The 22,818-nt window shown below is 38.1% G+C and overlaps 1 protein-coding gene across 1 annotated transcript in view; it reads right to left on the bottom strand.

Moving 5' to 3' along the window:
* cdkal1 (CDK5 regulatory subunit associated protein 1-like 1) overlaps nt 1–22,818 on the bottom strand; it is a 400,412-nt gene that overhangs the window by 229,406 nt on the left and 148,188 nt on the right. The window contains exon 8 of the mRNA XM_057834194.1: nt 11,535–11,638. Coding sequence (XP_057690177.1) covers nt 11,535–11,638 — 104 coding nt within the window. The remainder of the gene's footprint in view (nt 1–11,534; nt 11,639–22,818) is intronic.

The following is a 22,818-nucleotide window of genomic DNA, read 5'->3' as shown; positions in this document are numbered from 1 at the left end:
TGCATCACTTTCACCGGCACTAATTAACTTTGACCATACGGTTTACGGTATATGTCACTTCGTCCTTTCCTCATTCATTATAAAGACAGAAGTCAATGCGAATGTTTTTGCGTGAATTCTTCAAAGATGGCAGAGCAACAAAAGAGACAAAAAGTTTTGTCCGAGGAGGGGGGAAAAAGGCTACCAGGATAAAAGTATACACAAGAATAAATATTAGCCCGGCTTTCACTCGCTGGCGTAATGCCCCTGTTCAGTTCAGTTTATTCGCACATCAAAATACAGTACATGGTCATACGCTCGCAGTTCACATGATAAGATGGGCAAATAGGACACTCCAAAGAAGCTATTCAAAGATTTTAGCGGGGGCCCTCTCACCTCCAACTGAACTCATCAGCGCTGACGAGTCGGGTGGGGTGGAGGGGTTAGCCACACTAAGCCAAACAGTTGCTAACCCTCATATGCTATTGTTTAGCCACAATTGGATTCGTTACCTTATAACTATTCATCCTTCAGACAGCCGCTGGAAACAGAAATGTCGTTTTATCCATCTGCAGGCGACTGAGAGATCCTGATTTCATGACACTGTGCGGATGTGTGCTGGTCCTAATGGGAAGAACAGTTTTCCTAAAGGCAAAACACTACCGCTTTTGTCCACCGGTGTCGCTAAAATCGACATAAACTGAAAAGGCACCTAGTGTTGCGTTTAAGACTATTTTTTTTTTATAGTTATTATTTTACTTCAATGACTAGTATATGCTCATGCTAGCATTAGTGCAATTTTTTTCACTTGTGTTATCTTTAACACAATGCAAACGGTTATGAGTGTGATAACATAATGATATACGAACAAGCTTCAATAAATATTGTGTCAATCACTGTAAATGAATGCTTTTTAGCAGTTACTGTGTCTGAAGTGTTTGAGGCAACCAAAGCAGAAGAATGTGCCACAGAGCAGAACCTCCAGTATCAATCAGGATTTTGCTTGATGACACACGGCCATAAGGCTGAAAGGGTTCAGACAACGTCTTGTGTAGATTAAACAGGCCAATTAATCTCTCATTCTTCAGCCTGCCAAGTTCCAGGTCTCAACTTCAAAGCAGACACAAAGTTAAGGACTTGAGCCATTTGTACATTTTTTTTCACTCATGTGTGACTCAGTAGGCTTATGAAAACAACCTTGTAGTGGTGCAGTCTCTTATCTTCAATAGTAGAGTGACGGACTACCAACTAGTCAAGGCAGAGTGCAAAAGCTTCCTTATGTTGCCTTAGGACATTAAACTATCTTGGGGGCGGGGGGCCTTCGCTCAAACGAGAATAAACTTCAACATCAAATTACATCAGTGATCTTATGAAAAGAGGGGAATAAACTGAAAAACTCTGGAGCAGTGCAGAAGGACATGCTGGCAATGAAGATACAGGGAAAAGAGACGGGACTGGAAAATAACTTGTGGTATGAAACACACAAGTCATAAAAGTTATTTAATAGCCCAGGACAGTAAAATCACCTCTAAATGTGCTGAAGGGCTCCAAGTAGAATTTTCACATATTAATTTATTGAGCATTTGACATAGGATAAGCATAAACACATGCTTCAATGGATAGAAATTAGCTAACTGAATTTGAACCGCACATCATCATTATCTGTTTACTTTTCCAAAATCTCCCATTAAGAGATTTGAAAAAAGTGTATGACACAAAACACTTTTTAAAAAAAGGCTATCAAAATCAATATGTGTGAAGGTTTTAAATAAGTCTTCTTTTCAATACATTTAAAGGACAGTAAAGAATGGGTAAATTGATATACTATATGGGGCTAGGGAATATGAAATGCGCACACACACACACACACACACACACACACAAATACACACAACAAAAGTGGCGTTATCGTGGGGGAGAGCCAAAAATGAGTCTGTGGATTGCGAGCAGTTAAACATTCAAACTGGCGCAAACTGACTCTTTGTGTGTACATGTAAGGCCACACAGACCACAACAAGTTCAGTGCGTGAGCACATGGTCTGTTAGTAAACCTAAGTGTTGGACTGCCATCTATTGACTGGATATGCAACTGCTCTCCCCTCCCCCAATGAGCAGCCAGCCTCATTACAATGCCTTGTTTTGGGAGAACGGAGAAAGCCAAGTAGCAAATCGCGCTAAAAATAGTCAGGAAAATGTCATTAAATTTTGGAAAAGTGAGAAAATCACAAGCCAGTTCAGCAAGTGGAGTACCTAGGATTTAACAATACAGCATATAGGAAAAAGCAAGTGGAGTACTTAGAAAGTAGCACTACACTATACAGCATAGGAAAAAGGCTATTTGCACAATTGAATAGAAAATTAACGATAAATCTCGACGCGTGATGTAATGCCGTCCTACAACTGTTGAAAAAGGACAGGGCAAAAAGGTGTGGACACAAGTTCACAGAGGACAGAGCAGATGGTGTCTGCTCCACTCACACAATAACACACACACACTTATACACCCAAGCACACACTGGTGACATAATAGTAGCATGCCAGGTGTATAGTTGGTGGCCTGCAGTCTGGCATGGGACAGAGTGTGCAAGTGTGTGTTGTCCCGATCCCTTGCTCTCTTTGTGTGAAAGGGGCCCCCTATTCACTCCACTCTGCTGCCAGCTTGGCACTTAATCACAGGACAACACAGTACACGCGCACACTAGCTCAGGCACACACACAAAGACACACGCGTGCAAACACCACCCTCTGTTGCCTTTTTGTCCAGACTATGGAGCGACAGAAAAGAGGTCAAAGAAGAATCCAGAAAGAAACAAATCAAATAAAAAGATTCTTTGGCTGAACTTTAAATTTAAACTGTAAACAAAAGAGAAGGAATAGAAAATAAATGTCACCTTACTCCTGCACAAACAATCCACTGACACTACACAAACACACACATTAAGCATCATGGCCATGCATAATGAGAGGTGAGACAGCAGCTGTGTTGTCCAAATCAGGCCTCATGAGAGTGCCTGCCGAAAGCGTGTATGGCTTTCTGTTGTGGTAGGGACAAATGTTTGGACGCAAAAAGCAATGTGAGGACAGTTTGACTTGACACACCAATTAAAAAAAAAAATAGTTGAGGATGGGTTGAGTTGTTGTGTGACACATGCATGTGGGTGCACAAATACAACAACAACAGCAATTTATGGTTTACAATCCAGGACATAAAACCATAATAATATGCTCACATGGATACAATACTTTGCACATGTAACATTATTTCTGTGTATACCATCTATAAGATCAAGATTATTAATACAAGTGCTTTGGAATATTAAAACAATGGCTGAGCATTTTATTCAAGTTCCTTATTTGGTCAGGCGAATAATTTAGTCAACAAATTATCACCTTTCAAATCGTATTTTTCATGCAAGAACTTCTCTGAATCTCTGAATTCATGGGAGAAGTCCACTATTGAGGAGAATAAATACCTGTCAACCCGAGGCCGTTGGCAATCTTAAAAACAGTGACGTATGCCCTTACAAACTGGTGACTCATCTTACAACGTTATATATATATATATATATATATGTATATATATGTATTTAGTGTGCAATATGAAACAAAAATAAAACTAACTAACTAAAATAATATGAATTTAGTGGTAATATTGTAACATATAACCAGTTAAAGCCTCATACCAACAGTCCCAGTTGAAGCCTGGGACCATGTGCTTTGGTCAGATGAGACCAAGATTGAGCTTTTTGGCAACAAACACTCAAAGTGGGTCTGGCGTGCCACGAAAGATGCGAATGCTGAAAAGCACCTCATACCCACTGTGAAGTATGGGGGTGGGTCAGTGATGCTGTGGGGCTGTTTCGCTTCCAAAGGCCCTGGGAACCTTGTTAGGGTGCATGGCATCATGAATGCTCTGAAATACCAGGTCATTTTAAATCAAAATCTGTTGCCCTCTGCCCGAAAGCTGAAGATGGGTCGTCACTGGGTCTTTCAGCAAGATAATGACCCTAAACATATGGCCAAATCTACACAGAAATGGTTCACCAGACACAAAATCAAGCTCCTCCCATGGCCATCTCAGTCCCCAGACCTTGTTTTGTTGGCAAAAGGGGGTTGTACAAAGTATTAACACAAGGGAATGTCAAATAATTGTTTCTTTATGTGGGATTTTTTCCCCACTGAATAAATGCACTTGTATTGAAGGTTGTATTTTTTGAATTTTTGAATTTTTTGAATTATATATATATATATATATATATATATATACAGTGGTACCTCTACATACGAATTTAATTCGTTCCAGGACCTTGTTTGTAAGTCGAAATGGTCGTATGTCGAGCAGGATTTTCCCATAGGAATACATTATAATTCCATTAATTCGTTCCAAAGCCTAAAAACATACACTAAATTCTTAATAAATACTGCTGGCACTGTTACAAATGACAATTAAACATAGAAAAACAAATAAGTTATAAATAAATAATTCAGAATAATATAATAATAATAAGAATAATTAATAATTATTCCTGTAAATAATGTAACGAATCGGATTCTAATATGGCGGACACTTTTTACTGTCCCTGAACGCACCGCGAAGCTGACGTCTCAGTGAGATAGGTCGGTGCGGTAGAGATAATACTTTCGTTTTCTTGAGAGCAGTCAACTGCTTAAGACAATGGGCGTTTTGTGTTGGATAAGTTCTTAAATAAATGATAAAAACGTGACGAAGCTGGCGATTTCCTTGGCAATGTTACCACAATGATAATTGTCACCTTAACTTATAAATAGTGGCGAACGGTGGTCGGAAGAGGACCACGGAGCTGTATTGTTGAGCCAGTTCAGGGACGCGCACCCCAAGCTCATATTTTTCTATAACTTGCATCTTCATTTCAAAGGTAAGCATCACTTTTTTCCTTGTTTCTCCAACTGTATCAACTTTTTTTGAAAACTGTGTTGATTTCTCACACAAGAAAATCCACCGTGCGTTCGTTTGCAGTGCTGTCATGTCGTCGTATTTCGAGCAACTCGTCGGATGTAGAAACAAATGGCGGCTCAAATTTTACGTCGGATGTCGAAAAGATCGTGTGTCGAAGTGATCGTATGTAGAGGTACCACTGTATATATATATGTATGTATGTATATATATATGTATACATATATATATTTATATATATTAGAAGCTAAAAAACACATCTTTACCAGGGGTGCCAATAATTATGGAGGGCACTGTATCTTTAAACAATGAAACACTTTTGAAACTTTCACATGTCGAAAGTAGACAGAAGGGGAATTATGGAATAACATGAGCAATTTTAATAACTTTAACGGTTGATTCACAACATCAAATTAATTGAATGTAGATTAAAGCTGCTGATACAAAATGGGGACTTGAGTATTTTATTTACTGCTTTGAACTGTTAACTTTGAAACTGAAATAGTCTTTTTTTTTTAAGCCTGAGAGGATTTTTATAGAATTTTTGTAACTAATGTACGAAACATTAAAAGCAGCTAATAACTTTGGGGGGGGGGGGGGGGGACCATCAATAATCGATTTATAATCAATCATAGCCTCTGAATCGTAATCAAATCGTTAGGTGCCCAAAGATTCCCACCTCTAATTATTATTATAATATTATTCCAATTTTTATTTATAATTTATTTGCTTTGCTATGTGTAATTGCCATTTGTAATAGTACCAGCAGTATTTATTAAGGATTTATTGTAGGTTTTCGGGCTGTAGAACCAATTACTGCAATTATAATGTATTCTTATGGAAAAATCCTTCTCGACATACGACCATTTCGACTTACAAACAAGGTCCTCGAACGAATTAACTTCGTTTGTAGAGTATTTGCTTTCTCTATGCAGAAAATGCAACATTTTCTTAAAGTGCACCACTGATCTCATTCCGAATACATTAAGCTGCAAAGTCTTGCAACGAAAGATGTCAGGAAATGTTTCTAGTGGTGGCATACATGTGAACTTTGCTATGTGTGTGTGGTTTATAGTTCAGTGGCTGCACAAGAGCCAAATAATGAAAAACTGTTGCTGGAACCAAAACTATGTCTGAGCACAGAGAAGCACACATGGGAGACTGGTCTATTGAAAATAACAGATTCTCAGTCTGCAAGAGCTTGTATCCAGAAACTAATTTTAAGCCCTTGCATGAGAGTTTTACCGTCAGATAATGACTTTGGCTATAATTTATTTAGCAAGAGCATCAGTTTTCTCTGTTTTCCAATGTTCAATCAGACACACATGACAGAAAATTCACAATGACAATTGCCATATAGGCATTCGGGATTGTACACATACTGTATGCTGCTAATTTACAAAAACAAAGGATTACGCTATAAATCTGGCACACTCTTTAGCCATAACTGTAAAAAGTGTGGTTCCATAGCCCAAAAACTCAGTTTTGTTACCAAAAAGAAATAAAATTCAGAAACATTGACCCATGTAGGATTGTTCCTGGCTAACTATGGCAGCCTAGTCGGCCCAAGTATTGTGTTACAGCAGCAACAGAGGTAAACAGGAGCTGACACCTGTCACAGATGTTGCAGCTAGGCAGTGAGCTTGCCCACATATCTATCTCAGGCTATCTGTCAACTGCCATCCAGCTGATGCCAGTGAAATAAACGGTGTCATTCTTGCTGTTTGAAACTGATCGCTCAGTCAAGTGTAAATGACAGAATAAGGAAGATGAAGCATGGGCACATTGGACATTTGTTTTCACTGGACACCATAAGCCAGGAGGCTCTTTAACCTTCGATTGGGTCACATTTTATAATTCCTTTTACCATTACACAAAATCTTCTATTAATGCCTTGACATTTCCTTTCACATTTCCAGCTTATACTCTTCATATGTTTAACTAGTATGTCTGATATTTAAAAAGTTCAGTAATTTATACTGTTCATGCTGTACCCCTTGTTCCCACGTGCAAAAAGATCAATTTATGACAAATCCATGAATCCTTTCAGAGTTACCCAAGATAAACCAATCAATCTTGCAGGATATATTTCCCTATTCATCATTAAATGGCAAATCAAATTGCAATGTTTATTTTGTTTCTATTTGATTCTGATAAGAAACAAATTGCTAATAGAGAGAGTGCGGAAGCAAAAAAGAGGGGCATTTCATTCAACAGTAATGTAATTCCAAACTGCACAGAGAGCCTTTGGTTTATAAATTTGGGGCACGATGTGCTTAACAAAAAGAGAGATTTCTAACAGGGAGCATTTTGATTAGATAGCTAAAGGGTGTAAGGACCAATTATGCCCAAAAAGAGACCCGTTTATCACACTTGCCAGTGTGTGGCTGTGTTTATGTGAGATGATCATGCAATGATGAAGTAAATCTGTTTTCACAGTCACATAAATAAAGGAAACCATGGTCCAAGGTCATATCACATTTAGATTTAAGAACAAATTACAGAACAAAATGGAGACTACAGCACCTGTGTATCTTATGCAATGAAGCTGAACATACCATTAAGAAATAAAAGTAAAAAAAAACAAAACTTGCCAAACGTACATCCACTGTTTTTTTAAATGGGGTCGCCACCCACAGCTTCCTCTTTTTATGTTTTGAAAATAACAACCGCCACTTGCCATCATGTTTCCTGTGGATTAACGGATCACTCATACATATCTCACCATTAAACTAAACCTCCATTCCTAAACCCAAATTACCTTTCAGTGTTTTGCAACATAAAATCACATACTTCTGCATACCTTTCGCAAACATGAGAGTAAGAATATTTTTACAATGTTATTTGTAGGGCTGCAGCTAGGGCTGGGCGATATGGCCTTAAACATGTATCACGATAAATTGAGCAGATTTATCTCGATAACGATAAATGACGATAAATTCGCCCAAGCGGACTGTTATATACCGTATTTTTCGGACTATAAGTCGCGTTTTTTTTTCATATTTTGGCTGGGGGTGCGACTTATACTCAGGAGCGACTTATGTGTGGAATTATTAACACATTATGATATAATTTCACATGTTATTTTGGTGTTTTGCAGTGACACTGATGGTTTTGTAAAGTTGTTAGCATGTTCTTATGCTATAGTTATCTGAATAACTCTTTATAGCTATGGCCACGTTCGCGTTCTGCCTTTGGCAGTGTATGTTCAATTGTATTATTGACTTTTTTATCTTGAAATGGATGCATTTAGTTTGAGGCGCTTTCATGCCCACGTGAGGGCGCACTCGCACTTGTTTACGTGGAGAAGAGTGCTCACACGCCAGAAGAAGACGGACAGCTACGTAGCTCTGAGTGAGTGGGCGAGTTACAGCGAGAGAGAATAGACGGCTGCGAGCCTACTTTCATTGTTTATGCTTTAAAATCATCTCTACAGAGGCAACGCCTGCATGTATCATCTTTTCTGTTGTTGTTGTGTGTTTTCCACCCGCGATCGGACACTTAGAGCCAGTTGTGTGGTTGTTTGAACGATGTGCTAATGATAGCGAACGCATGCTAACCTGTTACTTATTACTAATAGTACCTAATTATCATTTATTTACGTTGATCCGAACCTGTTTTCTATCGAGGACCAAATTGATTCAGCAAATTATATGGACGTCCAGCATTGTCTTTTGGGAGTTCGCTGTACAGCCAGGACCGAGCTGTAGCGTAGGACAGTATATTCACATTTCATTGTTCATGCACTGTACACTGTATATTTATTTAGCATGTTGTTCTCTATTGTATTTTTATATTAAATTGCCTTTCAAGATGACATGTCTGTTCTATGTGTTGGATTTTATCAAGTAAATTTCCCCCCAAAATTCGACTTATACTCCGGTGCGACTTGTATATGTTTTTTTTCTCTTCGTTGGGCATTTTATGGCTGGATCGACTTATACTCAGGAGCGACTTGTAGTCCGAAAAATACGGTAATTTGAAAATCTGAATCAATGCATGAAATACAGATTAACTATTTCTTGTTGATTTACCAGCATTCAATTTGATATACTGTATTTAACAATTGTACATGCAGTCTAAACATTAAGTTTATAAAAATGTATTGTAAGCAATAAGAATTCAAGTATGAACATTTAAAACAGCGTGTATGACTTGAACAATGTACATTGTCAAAATCAATATGCCTGTGCAAACATGTAATTGTAACACAAATGACTTGCAGCTTGAACAGTACACTTCAAAAAGACAACTTATTGTTAATGGCTGCTGTGATATAATTATTAAATACAAGTGTTTACTTTATGGTTTAAGGTTTTTTTTCCCCCCAGTGCATTTTTTAATAAATGCACGCACAATAAAAATAGCTGGGGCCATTTCTCGGTCATTATAAGTTTCGCCGTTGGATTGTACTTTATGCGGAATTCTTTACCATCACAAAAGCTATCAGAGGAGTCACACACAGACAGATACAAAATAACGCCACATAGTAATTGCTAGATGCAGTCCGTTTCGACAAGGTTAGAGCCTCTATCCGACTCCATAACGTTCATTTGTAGCGTTAGCCGCTAGCTAGCGTTAGCCTGGCTATCAGTAGAAAGCACTGAAAGCACCATCTCCGGAAATCGTGAGAACAAAGGAGGACATCGGGTGAAAGCCCGTCTGGATGCCACCAAGAGTCTACTAAATGTCGGTTGAAAGTTTGGTGAACCTCCCTTAAGCCACACTCCATCACGTTTTGCTTGTAGCGTTAGCTGCTAGCGTTAGCTTACCGGGCTTTTGTTTGATTGGCTTCCTGATGATCACGTGACTCCCTACGTAAGCACATTGACTGCTTTCTTAAAGGGGAATGAACATAGACGAACAACAGAATCAAAGCGGGATGAAAAGACTATATTTTCTTGTTTTATTAATTTACCGAATTTACCGACATGGTCAAAATTACGTCGGTCATCGTTAAGAATTTCGGTGACAGTAAATTTTCGGTTTACCGCCCTGCTCTAGCTGCAGCTATCGATTATTTCAGTAGTTTGTCGAATAATCGAGTAATCGGATAAAGCACATGAAAAATTAAAATACATGAGCTGAGCCTCAAACGGTATAAAAAAAAATAATTAAATAAGGTTCTATGTACAACAAAAGAACAATTGGCTAACTTACATAGCAAAAGTCCACTAGCTTAAATGCTATAAAACGCTAACTTTTTTTTTGTTTTTTTTACAATGCTCTTAACAAATGGTTCAGACACATATTCTCACGAAAAACGGCTAAATATACCCATAAACAAAATTATGAATGCATTAAAAAAACATTAGCTCAAACAAAAACTTAGCTTATGTTGGTTTTAACATGGAGCAGCTGGATTCAGCCATGTGAAATGAGGCAGACTAGATGGCAGTGTATTCAATCAGATCAATAAAACAATGCAAACACTTTCAAAATAAACCATTACAACGCCACAATAATTAAACGAATACTCGAAGCAGCAACATTTAATTCAAATCTTTTTTCTTCCTAATCAAATACTCGAGTTAATCGATTAATCGTTGCAGCACTAATTATTTGGGTTCCATTTTAATAAATTCTGTTGGGAAAGATTTTCAGAACACGTATAAAAATAATTTTCAACACAATCTTGCGAAATACTGTATCCGTACTGCCGTAAACTACTAAGTTCCCTTCAACTGTGCAAAAAGTGTAAAGGGCACGAGATATTCGACTTGCAATGATTTAAATTTTACATGAGAACACACACACTCACACACCAACATCAAACTCTCGCCAGCTGGTGAGTTCGCCCTTGAATGGCCACCTCCAGGCACTGCTGCTGCATGCATGCAGTTGTTTTAAAGTGTTCTGGATAGTTGCGCTGTAAAATGGTCTCAAGATCAAATTTGGGCTATGGCCATTATGTGCAAAGTTTGCATATTCTGCTTGTGTTTGTGTCGGCTTTCACTTGGCTTCCTCTCACAGACCGAAAACATCAATTTACATCGCCTAAAGTCTTCGGTCTCTGAGTGTCTCTAAGGTGACACTAGGGACTGAGCTCAAGCACATCACACCCTCGTTGGTTAACCTTTTAATCAATCTTTGATTTAATTGAGAGTTGGGTTAGACCTTTAGTTCCAAATGCTACTGATTGCTACTAGTGTTGGTTAACTGTGGATGGTCCTCTATTTTAGTATGACAATACACTTTTATATAAAATGTTCTAAAAAGCCATGTTTGATATTTTTTAATTTTTATTTATATTATACGAGTTCATAAAATTAAAAAAAAAAAGAAAGAAAAAAGAAAAAGAAAAAAGTCGTAAAAACAGGATCTGTGTTGTAAATAGGTAGATTTGCCCTTGACTGAACCGCCTGGGGGTCTTTTTGAACCATGGCCTGCTGTGCAGTAAGGAAGCTGGGAGTCTACTCTTAAGAAACAGATGCCAGGGCACAGCAGCTGTTCATCTGGCATCAAACCAAGCCAAGTGGATAGGCCCACAAAGCAAAAACAAAACACATCAACATGTGTTACTAAAATGTTCTCCACATGATAGAAGAGTCACACGCACACTAAAACAGTAACAGTTAACAATGTTCAAATACAAGAAGCATATGTACTAATACTAACTCACCTTGGAAAGACTGTCGGGCTCTTTCAACCAGTTCTTCTATGGGATAGCTGGCCAAGTCTCCTCTGGCATGCTTTGTCTTGCAGTAGGTACATGCGTTAAGGCACCTGGACAAATAGGTACATCCACTAAATTAATCAATCAAATGACTTTCAGTGTACTAAATTAATGTACATTATGTGGGTTTTGAGCAGTGTTGTCAGTAACATGTTACTTAGTTACCTAACTGTAATCTGATTACTTTCTTACAGTAACGAGCAATCTAACGCGATTCTTTTTTCCGAACCAGCAATCTGGTTAAAGTTAGTTTCCTTAGTGCCTGTGCGTTACCATTTTGTTGTTGCCTCGTAATGTATGTGTAATGACGAATACTGTAGTCATGTACGAAGAGCATTTCAAATAGAAAATGTTGCTCGAGTTTGGGAGTGACACCGCATGTCACGTTTTCTCATCGGGAAAAAAAAAAGAAACAGGTCATGTTTATTACCATGCTGTGTGAGCACTGTCTGCGGCAGTGGCGGCCAACAACATAGTCTGGCTACCTAGTCAGGACGCCAACTAACAGTGAAAGAAGCAGAAAAGATCCCACAAACGACTGCATTTGCTCACTGGAAATACAGCCATTACCTCACATTTCTGTCCAGTAAAAATGACAAATATATCTACGTGCGTTTCAAACTTTGCGCTCGCTCAAAAAGACTGTCGACCGCTAAAAACATCCAATTCAAGGAACCACTTGGAATTATAGCACAACTAGGCATGTGCCGGTATGATATTTTGACGGTACGATAACCGTGAGCAAAAATACCCCAAAAATATCACGGTATTCCAATTATAGCTCAAAAAAATTTTGAGATGTATGTGTTTAAAAAAAAAAAACTTTTTTCCATTGAACAGGATTTTTTTTTTTTTTTCAGACCATAGTTGCAAATTGGAACATGAATATATTGTTAAAATAAATAAATTATCAATAAAACAAATATTTTAAATAAAATTAAAACAAATATAACATAGATTACAGCCACAGCTCAAGTTGCTCAAGATTAGAGCAAGAACAAAATAATTTCTATAAAAAAGTAAAAACACTTCTAGATAATTTTTTTTTAAATTTATACTGCATGACTTTTTTTTTTTTTTTTGAGTGTGGAAAAGCTTAAGTGGAGTTTCGCCATTTTCAGCCACTGTGTCAACTCTAGTCTACATGATGTCATGCCTTTGTGTTAAAAAGAACAAAGAATTCATAAGTTAGTTAAAAATGTATGAGTTAGTTAAAATGTCAATATTGTTGTGGAAAGGTTTCATCTGAAAAAAAAAAAATAAATAAATAAATAAAAAACATTGGGAGTGAGACGTCACCTTGATCCAGCGAACGTGGATTTGTGCTTAGGGCAAGATCATCTTTCGCAATTAGCGATCTTTGACGCTATCACTTTTTCCTCTTAATTCAAGGGAATCAAGGTTGTTTTCTCACTCTGCGGCTGTCACACTCAACGAAGTTGCTCTCCCAGCTTAGCCTAGGCTAACATTTATCTTTGTAAGCTTTTAATTAGTTTGTATATTGAATTTGAAAGGAAAATGTGTGTTTTGTTTTTGGCGAAGTTTTTCCATGGTGCTTATCTGTTGAAGCTACTCACATGGAAAAATCTAACTGTACAACATTTTAAATAAAGATACACGATAATTATCGGCCGATAATGGCAATTATGACGTCACACAGATAATCCAGATAATTAAAAAAATTCAACCGATAATGCAATCCGATAATTATATACATGATTTAGCCTCCAAATATGCACAACCGAAGAATTCAGCACGCCGCCTCCTCAACCCCTCCCCTCTCTGAAGCCCCTGAGGGAGGAGGGGTTAAGGAGGCGGAGTTACACGACAAGAAATAGTTGAATATTATGGCAGCTGTTACTAAAAAAACGACGCTCTCGCCATCTGCGAAACATTTACCGCAGAAGTTCCACGAGGCCGAAAGAAAGCATCCTCATTTAAAACCACTAACACAGCATCCATTTAAAACTGCATCACAAAGATTTTTGGAACGAATACGAGGCTGCTGCTAGCGGGAATGCTAAAGCTATTGGAAACACAAGCTAAACTACGGGGCTTGTGACAATACAGAGTCGAGTTGTTTGGGAAAGCAGCCCAAGGTGGGTGGTAAACTCGCATCTAAGGCTAAAAACCGGCACGACTGGAGACCGATAGTCTAAAAGTAGCACTCTTCCGACGGAGCCCGCCGCTCTGGCCGGTCCGGCAGGCCGCCGCGCCGTTGGCAGGGCGGGCAGAGCCCGGTTCCCCGGCTTCAGGACCTCCGGCGAACACCCCGGTTTTTCTCGAGCGCTCCCCACGGCGTGCGAGCAGAGCCAGGCCCCGAATACGCCGCGGCGAGCCGGCCAGTGCGGGCGGATTATACGGTACGAACGTAGCCGCCGCCGCCGAGACGAGACACGATTTTTTTTCTACCGAAATGACCCGAGAGCCAAAGCCCTGGATAAAATAATAATGCAGTTTATACGACCACCATTCTTCATGAAAAACATGCCAATCACATTTTCACCACAGACATTTGGAAAAGTGATGTCCAATAAGCAAGCTTATCATGACGGCACAGTGGTTAGATGATAATTTAAACATGGAGAAAAACGAAGTCAGCCAGTCAATAATGCATTCAGTATGTAAAATGACGAGCAGTCAGAAGACTTTGTAACGCTGCCTTTATTTTCGGACTAACAAAACTCAGGCACAAAACAACACGCACGGAGATGCGAGCTCCAACTCCATCCAAATCGTACTGCCGTGTATCAGTTTAGTTGCTGTAAAGCAAATGTCGTGAGTGCCACAAATGTAAACAAAGCGCTGCAGAATGGGTACATGACATCTCGCTCTTTTGAGTTAATCATTTTCACAGTGTGCAACAAAGCATATAAAATTAGCAATCACTTTTCAAATTTATTTGTCTGCTCAATTACAGTCACAGTAGATAATCAAAACTTATTGGCACTTATTAACACGTATCAATTTAAATATGCACATTCCTGTTGTAATGAAATAACAATAATATTCTGTAGCTACAAATATTATTCAAAATCTTCTTCCAAGTTTTTTTTTTTTTTTTTTTTAGGATTAAGTATAATAATGTATTGCTTAAAATAAGGCTGTTAAGATTATTTTCAGCTAGCTATTTTTCTTCCAAGAAATCTGAGAGAAATACACTTGAAGCGCTGGCAGAAAATTTCACTTAATTCCAATAGATTTACACTTAAAACTGACTAGTTTTAAGGAGGTGTGTTTTGCAGTGTATTAATGTTATGTATTTTAGGAATGGCTTACTTTTAAAGGCATTTTTGTGCAATTTAGGTATTTACTCTGTAAGTAATTGTTGCCAAAAATCATTATTTAGATGTTGGAATTGAATACTTGTTCATATTTTATGTTGAAAAAAAGAGCAATAAATTATATTTTTGCACAGTAATATTTTCTTTTGTGTATACTTTAAAATTTTACATAAATCTTTTAATAGAATTATCGGCTTGACATTATCGGTTATCGGTTGGAATGAGGAGGAGATTATCGGTTATCGTTATCGGTTGAAAAATGTATTATCGTGCATCACTAATTTTAAATGTACTCTATGTAATATTTTGTATATTACACTTACCACGATTTGAGAGCTCAATAAATTGAAGAACAGTACACCTTATGTTTGGAGTATTTGTTTTGGGGTTAGCTGGCTGGCTAGCCGATAGCGCCGCTTTCACACACAGCAACAAACAGGAGAGGGTGAGCGCTGCTGCGCCAAGCCGCTTCTGGCTGCATTTTTGACACAAGAAAAATAGCGAATACCGTACGACGGTCTGACGGAAATTTTTTGTGGTTTTGAAACTGTGACGTTTTCACACCACGGTAAACCGTGAAACCGGTAACCGGCACATGCCAAAGCACAACGCGACAAAACTCAAAACAAAGCCTACAGGTAACGAGACAGCCAGCACTTCCACAGTTTGTAACCAGCCTTTACGTACATTTAAAGTTTCAGTTTGTAACCATAGGGAGAGTTTGACTTTTGTGGGAGGGGGGCAAAACATGTTGATGACCCTGAAACAAAAGTCAAAGGTTTGGGCACACCTCATCATTTGTACATTTTATATAGTTTCACTACTATTGTAAATTTCCACTGAAGATATTAAAACTATGAACGAACATGTGGAATTATGTATTTGGCAAAAACGTGAAATAACTGAAAACATGTTTTATATTCTACATTCTTCAAAGTGTCCACCCTTGAAGTGTATCCAAACTTTTGGTTTGTACTGTATATATTCATATTGACAGTGTTCGTGTTCCATCCTCAGTTGTTGTTAATAGCTTTTGAAAGCTTAGATTTAAAGAAATTCTAAATATCCATCTTGCCTCCTCAGATGTAGTTTTGGCTGAGCAAAGCAAAAGGACAGTCTCTAAGGTGCTAGTCACATGATCTGTTCGAAAAAATAATTTGGACCCATTATGAAATATTTTGTAGTATTCTTGTCCATTTCATTCATTCTTGTTGGTTGTTTTATTGTTTTACAGCTTTTATAGACAACACTTTAACGGCTAGGTCTTTATATTAAAGGGAAAGTTAGGAATTTTTGACATTAGGCTTAATCTTCGAGTTAGCGGTGGTTTTATTAGTTGTTGGAGTTGATATGAACAAATTCCATGTAGTTTGTCAGTTATTTGTTAGTTTCAGGGCTCCAGAGTGGCTAAGCCAGCGCGAGTCACTGGTGGTTGAAATCAACTCCATCGACATATTAAACCCTTGCAAACTTGAAAATTAAGCCTTATGTGAAAAATTTAATTACATGCGATGACATTTTCCTGTTATCATTCTTAAGTTGAGGCCGCAAAGGGAGAAAAAAATGGTAAAAAGTACAGATAAATTACTTTTAAAGTAAATTAGTTACTTTGATAATAAAGTAATCAGTAAAGTAACTAGACTACTTTTTTGAGGGGTGATCAGTAATTAAATTACTTTTTCAAGTAATCTGTGACAACACTGGCTGTAAGTTAAAAACTGACAGGTGTATCAAAAGTCTGACTACAAAATTCTAGATATTATAGTTATTCAACATATGTTAAATAGAAAGTGTCAAATAAAGCAAAATGTACATTAGGTACTGTAGCAGGTAGTGTACAGTGCCTTGCAAAAGTATTCGACCCCCTTGAACCTTGCAACCTTTCGCCACATTTCAGGCTTCAAACATAAAGATATAAAATTTCAATTTTTTGTCAAGAATCAACAACAAGTGGGACACAATCGTGAAGTGGAACAAAATTTATTGGATAATTTAAACTTTTTTAACAAATAAAAAACTGAAAAGTGGGGCGTGCAATATTATTCGGCCCCCTTGCGTTAATACTTTGTAGCGCCACCTTTTGCTCCAATTACAGCTGCAAGTCGCTTGGGGTATGTTTCTATCAGTTTTGCACATCGAGAGACTGACATTCTTGCCCATTCTTCCTTGCAAAACAGCTCGAGCTCAGTGAGGTTGGATGGAGAGTGTTTGTGAACAGCAGTCTTCAGCTCTGGACAAGCTGAAGGACAACATTGGATCATTCAGAGATCCTCACTGAACTTCTGGAGTGAGTTTGCTGCACTGAAGGTAAAGGGGCCGAATAATATTGCACGCCCCACTTTTCAGTTTTTTATTCGTTAAAAAATTTTAAATTATCCAATCAATGTTGTTCTACTTCACGACTGTGTCCCACTTGTTGTTGATTCTTGACAAAAAAATTAAATTTCATATCTTTATGTTTGAAGCCTGAAATGTGGCGAAAGGTTGCAAGATTCAAGGGGGCCGAATACTTTTGCAAGGCACTGTATATACAGTCATGTTTTTGTATAATTATTCCCTCTTTCTTCCTCTCGGTCCCCCGAACCCTTTTCTCTCCAGCTGCATTCTCTGAATAGTCGACATAATATAAAAAAACACATCAGGTGTACTACAAACTCCCATGTGGCACATAAAAAATGTTCCTGCCTTTAAAGACACTAATATTTGCCATTGTCCAGATATAAGCGGCCCAACAGGGGTGGAGGTGGGGGGTGGGGGAATGGGGGGCGGCAACTGTATACATTTTTCATACTAATTAAAAGGTCAGAGAAAAAAGATTTTTAAAAAGTTGGGAGCCTTTTCATTATTAAAAACTCTTCTCCTGTGCTCTACCTGAAAATGTTACATCTCAATGAACGCAATACAAGAAATAACCATTAAAAAAAAGTTTCTCCTGCATTTACTTCTGGGCTGTCAACCACAGAAAGAGGACAAAATTTATTCAGCAGCCTGAGGATAGAAAGAACAAGGATTTACCAGCAAAGTAAGACCTTAATCTAAATTCTGGGTGCACTTCTTTATTGCTGTCTCAGTACAGTGAGGCAAGTGAGTGGGAGAGAAAAATAATAATATTTGGGGGGATTTCATAGCCACTGCCAGTCCCAGGCACAGATAAAAATGGTTGGGTTTCGTCAGTAAGGGCATCTGACATAAGAAACTGCCAAATAAATCATGTGAGTGACTTGCTGTGGTGACCCCTGACAGCAAAAAGCTTAAAGTCGCTATTCATCTATTACAGTCCAATATCGAACCATCAATTTGGCACACTGAAACCCACATTTTAGAATAGAAATCTTTGATGTGGTGTATTATTTTCTGAAGCATGTCAAATAGTGTTTTATCCAAATGTCTTAAAATATCCTAGCTGTGACAAATAATTGACCTCAGTCCAGTTTCTCAATGAAAGAGCTCTCTATTGGCCCACTGTGCGCCTATTGTAGAAAACACAGATAATTGAATAGATTCTCCATTTCGAATTGGTTTTCTGAGAAATAAATAGCCTTGACGAAAGCTCCTAATTAATGATTCAAACCACAAAAGGCAGCACTATGCATCAACTAATTTTGATGATATACTTAAGTTTATGACAAAAATATTCTGTCTGCTGAAAAAAGGATAAGTTAAAAAGCTGTGTACTGTAGCTTCACAGAAACTGGCCTTGGACACAGAAAAAATCAAAATATTTGGTTTAAATAACCTGAATTCTATTCCTGTGCCAAAGCTCACCACTATTTTTTTAAATGCATTTTTTTTTAAACTAAATCATTTAAATTACAGCTTACCCCAAACCCAGGTAGACAGTACAAGGCATTCAAAACAGAACAGAACATTATTTTTGTTATGGGTGGATTGTGAGCACAAGTGTGACTGGTTTTGGAGCTGTCCCGTCTAGCCGACGCAGTCGATGACGTTAATGCATTGACGAGCACACCATCCCGTCGACGTTTGATGAAGGGTAAAAAAAATATGTGCGTGGAAAGAATAAAATGGCGGACGCTCGGGATGCAAGCAGGGAAAGCAGCACAAAGCCAAAAAAAGGGGCACCAGAGTGGCCAAAGCATGGACTTATTTCAACGAAACACAGGAGGGTACACTGTCGTGTCGCAATGCCAAGCTTGCATACCACAGCTCCGTCGTGAATGAACAACTGGAGCGCGGTCACTCATTTGTAAATATGGGAAGACGACAGGAGACAACAAGCTGGCAGATCGTAAGTCCACATAACTAAGTAACTGTAGCGTCCAAGGACAGGACTCTGGGGTGGATTGTTGAACCACGGAGCCAAGCCGAGCCGTTTTAATGACATCGAAAACCACACAATACGAAACACCTTACACCCAAACTCATTACATAACGACATTTTTCATTGAAGTTGCCTTTATGTGCATCGTATCAACGTGCATGATTACGTTATTGTCATGTACTTCACTCCAGTAACACGTGACATTTATTGGACAGATTGTATTTGTTAGAATGATGCATGCTCCCGCTTGGGGGGGGGGGGGGGTGGAAACAGTGGCCAGCTTACTATAGTCTATGACTGCACTAAGCTTACTTACTTTATATTGTAATGTATTCATATTAGGGCTGTCAAAATTATCGCGTTAATGGGCTGTAATTTTTTTTTTTTAATTAATCACGTTAAAATATTTGACGCAACTAACGCACATGCCCCGCTCAAACAGATTAAAATGACAGGACAGTGTAATGTGCACTTGTTACTTGTGTTTTTGGGTGTTTTGTCGCCCCCTGCTGGCGCTTGGGTGCGACTGTGGGTTTCAGCTAAAGATGCACCGATACCGATACTAGTATCGGCAGGGGGCGCTGATCCAGCCCAAAACGGTGGTATCGGTATCGGCGAGTACCAACAAAGACGGCGCCGATACCATTTACCGGTCCATTATTATAACATTTGACCGCAGCCTTTTTTTTTTTCTCCTGGCGCTCACTACACTTTGTCTCTGTGTTGTGTGATGACACGTGAACACCAAACAGCTATCGCTATTGGCCTGCTCCAGACCAATGAGAACGGGCCAATAGCCACTTCTGACCAATGACATGGCCGACCTGGCGACATGGCCGACATGGTGGCATGGCGGCGGTCGGGAATTATTTCAAAATAGAAATCCCGTCAATTAAAATCAATGGCTGCGTGCAAGATTTGCGGCCTGAAAGTTTCGAGATGTGGAGTTAAATCGGCCAGTTTCAATACCTTGAACCTGATAAAACATGTGAAGACGAAACGTGAACGAACACAACAAGTTTGAGCCTGCAAGAGCAGGACTGCTATCCAGAGGAAGGCCGCTGGACAGGTGCAACAATCTCTGGTCAGTTCACTACGTCTACTTTACTTTTATTGTCTTTTACTGAAAGAAATGCTGCAGTAATTTGGGAACTGTTTCCAAAGTAGGGTTGCCACCTTTCAGAAACAGAAATAAGGGACCCACCCTCTCCCGAAAAAACGAGGCTAATAGAGAGACGGGATGCTGTGGTCAATTATTATTACTTATAATTGTGAGCGTCCGCAAATGCGGAAACAAGGTTGGACCTCGAAGCGGACAACAAGCGGGGGATAAGTACAAGGGTTTAATGATTGCAAACAAAAAATAACACGCGATCGCGGGATAGTAGAAATAACAAAAGGAGTCCGTGACAGCAGGTCGACGGAGCTCAATACTACAAACTCGAAGATTAACTAAGACGATAGGCAGCGAGCCAAAAAGCCAAAATAAAAACACTCAAATACCTGCACAGGGTAGAGGCTACAAACGAGTGCAGCACACTAACAGAAAAAAACCAATGCAGGGGCGTAACAAGCAAATGTAGCGAGACTATAGTGCGAGATGTCAAATGGCGATCAGCAAAGCAAATATCTCGGGAGCCTTCTCTGAGCTCACCCGTGCTTAAATGCTGCGTTGATGAGCCCGCATTGGATTCAGGTGCGACGTCAGGAACGCCCCCACTAACAGCCCAGCAACAAAACACAATCTAACCAGCAGCAGAATGTGACAATAATTTCATGAAAGTTGCACTGTTTGACCTTTGAGAGGTTTAAAAAAATGTTTACTCAGTTCATTCAGAGTTTATTATTATGAACTTATTTTTACTTTCTTGCTGTTGGGCTAGTATTATACTTTGTACTAGTCGTTTTCCTATTTTGCAAAGGTAAGCAACAGCCTGACAAAGCCTTGATAGCAATGATTTCACATCCAATTATGTAGCTCTTTGGGGAAAAAATAATATATATATACACATATATATATATATATATATATATATATATATATATATAATCGGGGTGGTATCGGTATGGTATCGGTATCGGCCGATACTGCACAGCCAGGTATCAGTATCGGTATTGGGGCCAAAAAATGGTATCGGTGCAACACTAGTTTCAGCACTATGAACAAGCATTGTGTAATTATTGACAACAATGGCGAGCTACTAGTTTATTTTTTGATTGAAAATTTTACAAATTTTATTAAAATGAAAACATTAAGAGGGATTTTAATATTAAATTTCTATAACGTGTACTAACATTTATCTTTTAAGAACTACAAGTCTTTCTATCCATGGATCGCTTTAACTGAATGTTAATAATGTTAATGCCATCTTGTTGATTTATTGTTATAATAAACAAATACAGTACTTATGTACCATATGTTGAATGTATATATCCGTCTTGTGTCTTATCTTTCCGTTCCAACAATAATTTACAGAAAAATATGGCATATTTTGTCGAGGGTTTGAATTGCGATTAATTACGATTAATTAATTTTTAAGCTGTAATTAACTCGATTAAAATTTTGAATCGTTTGACAGCCCTAATTAATATGTATGTACTGTACATATAGTGCAGTAATGTACACTAATTGCCATTTTTAATTTGTAGTTTTTCTTTCAAGAATTGTTTTGAATCATGTTGGAAAGGTGAAGTCAGTGTTCTGAATCTGTTTACATTCCATTCTTTTGCAATAGTTGATTCTATCAGCATTTGACCTCATTGTTAATTTTTTTTTTTTTTTGGACTTCAATAAAGAATGTAAGTGTTCCAAAATGTTTTCTTTTTGTGTGTGTGTTTTTTTTTTTTTTTTTTTTTTATTAATAAGCGTCGACAAAAATAAAATTGCTAGTTTTTAAAAAAAAAAAAAAAGAAAGAAAGAAAGAAAAGAAAAAAAGGGGGGGTTGAATAGTCGACTAATCGTAAAAAAAAAGTCTGCTGACAAATCGGGTAAAAAATAATCATTTAGGACAGCCCTATTTGGTTTACCCTCAGTCTCGTCCAGATTTCAACAGAAGAACCTAATGAAAAAACATCTCTGTGGTCACACAATTTGGATTTCACAAAACATCAGTGAATCTCATTTTTGCACCCAAGGAACCCAAAGGCATTACTTTGAAAATGCTTACATAGTTTATAAAGATTTGATGAATAAGAACTTGAAATGACTATATCCACTAATTCCAAATTGGAGGGGTTGAATGGGTCTCCAAATCCATCATGTGTTAAACTATTTGACCTTACTTATACTACAGTAATTTGAAACTGGACATTTTTTTTCTTCAGTGCCATATCTGCTAAAGAATAACTAGAATACTGTATTTGGGTTGCTACTAGTGCTGCCTTCAGCTTTTATCTTAATCCATTAAGACCACTGACAAAATTTAAAAATGAATGAAACGCCTTGTTTCAAAGTTGTTTTTTTAAATGACATTTTTTAAATTTAATGTTTCCAAAGGCATTCTTGAAAGAGTACCGTTTAAAAAAAAACTTTTGAACTATTAACTACATGCAGAAAAGCATGTCACCAAAGGCGAGCAATTGAGTAGAAAAATAGTTGTGTATTAAAATGTCTATCCCTGCCACTCTATGCGTTGGTTATCCCAGATGAGGGCACTAAAGATGG

This window comes from Corythoichthys intestinalis, chromosome 4, assembly GCF_030265065.1.
Source record: "Corythoichthys intestinalis isolate RoL2023-P3 chromosome 4, ASM3026506v1, whole genome shotgun sequence".
NCBI lineage: Eukaryota > Metazoa > Chordata > Actinopteri > Syngnathiformes > Syngnathidae > Corythoichthys > Corythoichthys intestinalis.
Note: the sequence above shows the minus strand (reverse complement) of the source record. Positions and strands in the feature narration are given on the sequence as shown.